The following is a 5,836-nucleotide window of genomic DNA, read 5'->3' as shown; positions in this document are numbered from 1 at the left end:
CCTGGCGTCCTGGTGGCCTGCCGGTGCCGCCTCCTCCCCTCCCCCCTCCACCTTGGCGCATGGGGTTCTGGAGGCCCGAGGTCGTGCTGGCGGCGGATCTAGCAGTCCTCTGGCTAGATCCAGCTGGTAGTGGTGGTTGCCGACGGTTGTGGTGTCATCCTACCCTTCTATGGTGGTGGTGGTGCACATGGTGTTCATCCTACTTCAGTGGGGTAGTTGGACACCGGCTGGTCCTGGCCAGGGTGTCGAGACGCATGTGGCGTGGTGCTGGTCGACGACTTGGAGGCTGGGTGGTGCAGGCCGGAGGAGTAGGGCGCGGCGGTGGGTGGTGTGGGCCGCTTCTTTTTTGGCGGGGGCTCGACCGGGCACGCGATGTGACGCGAGTGCTCGCTCGGGGCGGCGCGGCGTGCATCACGTGTGCCCTTGGTGGAGGGAGGGCGCTTCTTCGTCCTGTTCGTTGGCCGCGGCGTGGATCTGGTGGACGGCTCTTTGGAGGGTGTCCTATGGCGTGGATCTGGTGGCAGGGGCCCGTTCGCGATGCGGCTCTCCTAGCGTGATGTGGCGGCACTCCCTGCCTCAGCGCCTAGATCCGTTCGACATCGATGGGGAGGTGTGGCAGCCCTCCCGTCCGTGCAAGCAGTCTACGTGTGGGCGTGCTTCTGCACGCAGCATGGTGTGGTGCTTGGATCTGGCTCGTCCGGGGCTTGTTGGTGCTACTTTGTGGCAGAGCAGCGGCGGCGAGTGCGTTGGTGGTCCCAATGCAGTGTTGGCGCGAGTGATTTGCAAGGGTGCACTAGTCAGTGGAGGTGCTGGTTGTCTTTGGTCAACTACGTTGGAGTGAAGGCTCTGCTACTCCACGCGAAAGTTTGGTCGGTTTCTTGCCGGCCGATGATGGTGGCGCCCGTGGGCGTCGCTATCTTTCTTGGAAGCGTCGTTGAGGAGTTTTGTGCAACCTCTACTCTCGGGTCAAGATCTTCGGGCAAAGTCAAGATCCTTGTTGGATCGGGCGTCAACATCGTCTCTGCGTCGCTTTCCCTTTTGGGAGCGCCGTCTTTGAGATCTTGGTCCCTTTGGCATTTTCAGCAGGCTGGATGTGCACGACATTGCGGTCAGCAGGTGTCTGATCGGCGGTGCGAGGTTGGTGTGGCGTTGCGACGAGCGTGGCAACGACTATGGTGACGAGCAGAGCAGATTTGCGGTTTGTCCTTCTGTTGCCGACGGTCCGGTGCGTGAGTGGATGCGCCTATGCTGATTCCTGGTTGTGACAGAGAAGTTGAAGCTGCGGCGGGGGGGGGGCACTATGGCAACGATGACTCCATGAGGACGATTTTTAGCGACGGTGCTCTCCGGGTGTTGCGCTACACTAGGTCGATGCGAGGCTTGCAACTTTTTTTGTGAAGCTCGTTGGCAAAATCGGAGCTATCTTGTCCTCGATGCTTTGGTCAACTATTTGGCGTTTGTGACCAGGTCGTTCGCATGCCCCTTAGGGTTTGTAATATTAGTTCTTGTCCGGTTTTTCTTTAATTAACTGAACAACTCTCTTCTTCTTAATCAATAAAAATGGCAAATATTTCGCCTCGTTTCGGAAAAAAAAAACATGACCTTCCAAGTCACCCGAAGCCAAAGGAAGGGGCTCCCCATTTTGGACACCCATGCACCCGAAGCAGGGTCGAGGGTCAGAGGGGTGTTGCGGTTCAGCCAGCAAGTCTCCTAGCGAGAACTCCCAAGCTCAAAATATTTTCCATTCTTCAGCAAAAATTGGACACCGTTAGAAGACATAAACATGTTTTCTTTAAAAAAAACTATATTTTATTTTGTTTCTAACCTTCTAATTTCCTATTCACCCAGGGGCATGAGCGAAAATGCCCTCCCCAACAAATAACTACAACCCAAAAGCCAAGCAAGCATAATAAATTGCGAGAAAGATAAGAGGCTTCAACCTTGATAAACCCTACAAATTGGCAAACTTAAAGCATCTCCAGCGGTTGAAGCTCCCAAAAACACCACCGAACCTAAAAAGTTGGTGTCTTGAAAGGGCAAAAGCTCCAACCGACGATAAAAGGAGAGCATCTTCCGAGTCACAACCCCATCCCAATTAAAAGTTTGTGAAGAAAATAATAAAATGGATAAAAAAACATGTGGAAAGACATGAATCGCCGAAACTTCCACCGACTCTCCCAAAAGCCCACCAGAGTGTCGGGTATCGCCTGGGTATGCCGACGCTATTTTGACGTCCTGCCTGGACCGTTTTTCAGCCAAAAAGCGTCCCCAAGTCTAATACCGAACCTAAAAAGGTGTCCAGGGGCATCTGGGGCACGGCTGGAGTTGCTCTTATGATAAGTTACTTGCATGGACATAGGATTGGATGTGCAATTCCTAGTCATCACCTTTCCTTTAAATTTAATCTCTCAGCTTTCATGAACTACACTTGGATCAAAAAGTTAGGCACAAAACAAACAGTAAAACCATAGAAAGTTTCTAAAAGTTACAACAATGTAGGAAGAAATAACACACAAGAGAAATTTTCTGCAGCACCCATTTATTTCTCAGTCTTGCGCCTTTTCTTAGCAGCAGTTCCAATATTCGGCATTTTCTTATCAGCAGTTCCGTTGTTCGGTTTTGCGCCTTCCTTTCCAGAGTCGTGTCTCTGATCTTTGTCCTCCAGACGATTCTGCGACCTCTGTAAGAAATAACAAGTGCAAAGAATATCAGGATACAGGCACCCAACAGCTTGAAGAACTAAGACCAATACACTATACAGGACAAATAATTGGACTATTATCGTTTCTCAAAAAGTAAATATTGGATTATTCTTTCACCAAAAAAAAAACAGATTATTATGTGTCCATCATCTTACTGTGACCTCCATGATGACATGCTGCTGGAGATCATTTCATGTAGACACACAATATCCTACGTATTACACAAGATTTGAGCGCAGTCCAGTCGGCCTTTTAATATGACGCCTAAAAGCCTTCAATGTGTATTGTGCCTTATAGATGCTAATACAACCATGGAGGATGTGATCCCATACCTTCTTTCTTCTCCGATTTTGTCGCTGCCTGCCTGAATCCTTCTTGGGCTTTTGAACTTGCTGAACATTTAGCAGGTATGAACAGATTAAAATCCATATGAAATACAAATCCAGATTTAGAAAATACATTTCAGAAACCAGTGCCAACACCTGAGCAAGAGCTATAGTTCGGGCATGTCGTTCAGCATGTGTCTCTGCCTCTTCCTCCAGCTCACCATCACTGTTGAGCATCATCTTAAGCCTACCATCTCCCAGTAGTTTCTTTGATCGAGCATGTCTCTATAATAGACAAAAAAAATGAAGAAATGTGGCAACGGTAGTATTCACAAGGGACAGCAAGTAACTATTATCAATTTTCCACAAAATTAGCTTTCTTCTGAATTACATACCTTTGATTCAAGATGTACTCTGACCATCTCCTCACTTAAGCACATGATTCTGGGACAAAGCTTGCACTTATACACAGATTTGCACTTCAGAATGTAGTTATTGAAATCGACCTGAACAGCATCATCCTTGTTAACAGCACCTTTGGCAGAATCAGCATCACCACTAGATGCTTTTTTAACAGGCAAAGTGATCGGTTGGTATTGTTCATACACAAGACTGCTGTTCTCATCTGAAAGTAAACCTATAGTTAGTCGTTAAAGTTGCTTGCAGAGAGTTCGATTATGTGATGACACTAATTACTCAATAAAGCGACTTATGGTCATATTGAAACATTACATGGTATGTTTAGGTAATGATACTTAACACTGAAGTTGTCGAATTCTATGTTCAATCCTCCAATACTCCAACACGGTATACCGAGATCAAATTCCACACCCTACAGTCATTGACTAGTAAACTGAGATCCCATTGGTAACATCCCGAGGTAACACCAGAGCAGCTCTTAGTTGCCAGGCAACTAAGAGCTGAGATCATATTGAAACATTACATGGTATGTTTACATAGTGATACTTCACAGTGAAGTTGTCTAACTCCGTGGTCAATCCTCCAATACCCCAACACAGTATACTGAGATCAAATTCAACACCCTACGGTCATTGACTAGTAACCTGAGATCCCACTGGTAAAATCTTGAGGTAACACAGAGCAGTTCTTAGTTGCCAAGCAACAAGGTGAACGCAACATAGGAAGACAATTGCATTTCTCTTAGCATGAATGTAGTTTTGCAAGATGACATTAAAAGGCCAGTTTCCTAAGTTCGAAAATACAAACAAAAGGTCCCTCAAGTCTCAGTGGCACTAAACAAGCCAGTGAAACATCTGGAAGGGCAAGAAAAAGGGGGATGCTACGGACCAGGACATTTCTTAACTCTCAACATCTCGTACGACAGAATATAATACGGAAGACAGAAGTGTCCTGGTATGTAATCACAGGCAGTATTAGCTAATTCACTACAAGAGAGAGCATAATTTAGCCCAAATCACAGCTTTCTTCTAACCTCCTTTCCATCACAAAATATACAATCTCCCCTGATCCAAAATGAAAGGGGCATGAAAGCTAGAACCAAGCATACCTTCACAAGGACTGTCAACATGATGTCCAGAGCTGTCCTCACTTTGGTATCCTGAACCTGATAGACATGAGCAACCAATGAGAAAAAGAACAATTACAATATTTGCACATTAATGTGTTTGGTCTTGTGCTAGAGAACTGCTATGCGTATGACGCAAGGTGTACGATTTGCGTACAACAATTCAGATCAAACTGTTCATATGCAGAACTAAACTGCAGCATGCCATTGGATTAGGTACCGCAGCATGCCATGTGACAACACTAATTTCGCTTGCGCTATTGCACCTTCGGGGATGTATTATAGTGATTCGTGAACCATCAAAACCAACAACATGCAGCAGATATACCGTGCAGGAGTACTAAACAAATACAGAGGCATTTGCCAGACAGAGCAAATTAACGATGGTTACTCTACTCCGATGGCTTTAATATAACATCACCATCTAAGAGTTGCACACTCGGTACATGAAGCAATAGTACAGGTCGAATATGTCCATGGAATCAAAGTGAACAAATCCACTAGTACATACAAATCGGCTACGCGTGACGCACGGACAATATAACCTAAATAAACAGCGCATGTAAATGGCACCAATACGAGATAGTAACAAGAATAGCTCACCCTCATCTTCAGCCTGCTGCTCTACTTCCTTTTCCTGTTCTTCCCCCGACTCCACCTCCGCTTCTTCTTCTTCATCACGTTCTTCCTTTTCTTCTTCTTGCTCCGCCTCTACTTCCTCCTCCGAGACCTCTTCTTCCGCGGGGTCGCCGTCCGAATCAGACCCCGAGGAGGAGGAGGACGAGGAGGCGCTATTGTCGCCGTGGTCTTGCCTGAAGTAGCGTCTCTTAATCATCTCGCCCGATGCCGCCGCCGCCGCTTCTCTCGGGTGAGGTGGTTTTGGGGGTTATGCTGCAAGAAGCAGAAGACAGCGTACAAGGAGGGAGGGCTATGTAGCCGCAGAGAGGCCCAGACCGTTCGATCTAGGTCATACGCCACTTCCTCCGTGGAGAGGAAATTGGTTAAAACCATCGTAATTGTGACAAGGGTATTTCAAAAGGGCACTCTATGCGCCGATCAGTCACTTGCACGCGAGCCGCACCGTTAGATCTTCATGCAGCAAAATTTTTGAATACAACAAATTTCGTCCACGATGCAGCAATTTTCGTCTACGGTTGGAACAAAAATATAGTTGTAGCAAAAAAAATATCAACATGGTCGTAACAAAAAAACGAAGTTGATGATGCGTTGTAGCAAAAGAAAATAAGGGTTGTAGCAAAATA

General features: G+C 46.8%; 1 protein-coding gene across 1 annotated transcript; it reads right to left on the bottom strand.

Annotated features, from left to right (window-relative positions):
- Nucleotides 1–2,361: 2,361 nt before the first annotated feature.
- On the bottom strand, nucleotides 2,362–5,481 carry LOC123437130 (putative E3 ubiquitin-protein ligase RING1a). The gene is made up of 6 exons (XM_045115686.1): nucleotides 5,178–5,481; nucleotides 4,557–4,613; nucleotides 3,424–3,653; nucleotides 3,185–3,313; nucleotides 3,035–3,094; nucleotides 2,362–2,680 (listed from the first exon to the last, which is right to left on the bottom strand). The coding sequence occupies exons 1-6, from the start codon at nucleotides 5,407–5,409 to the stop codon at nucleotides 2,540–2,542; spliced, it is 849 nt and encodes a 282-aa protein (XP_044971621.1). The 5' UTR covers nucleotides 5,410–5,481; the 3' UTR covers nucleotides 2,362–2,539.
- Nucleotides 5,482–5,836: the final 355 nt, after the last annotated feature.

This window comes from Hordeum vulgare, chromosome 1H (genome assembly GCF_904849725.1).
Source record: "Hordeum vulgare subsp. vulgare chromosome 1H, MorexV3_pseudomolecules_assembly, whole genome shotgun sequence".
NCBI lineage: Eukaryota > Viridiplantae > Streptophyta > Magnoliopsida > Poales > Poaceae > Hordeum > Hordeum vulgare.
Note: the sequence above shows the minus strand (reverse complement) of the source record. Positions and strands in the feature narration are given on the sequence as shown.

Bases quoted from the DNA above. Each gene is read 5' to 3' on its own strand.
- LOC123437130 (XM_045115686.1), bottom strand. From the start codon at position 5,409: ATGATTAAGAGACGCTACTTCAGGCAAGACCACGGCGACAATAGCGCC. The intron at 3,654-4,556 runs GTATGCTTGGTT...GTTTACTTTCAG, and splicing joins TGTTGACAGTCCTTGTGAAG to ATGAGAACAGCAGTCTTGTG. The intron at 3,314-3,423 runs GTATGTAATTCA...TGTCTATTATAG, and splicing joins GAGTACATCTTGAATCAAAG to AGACATGCTCGATCAAAGAA.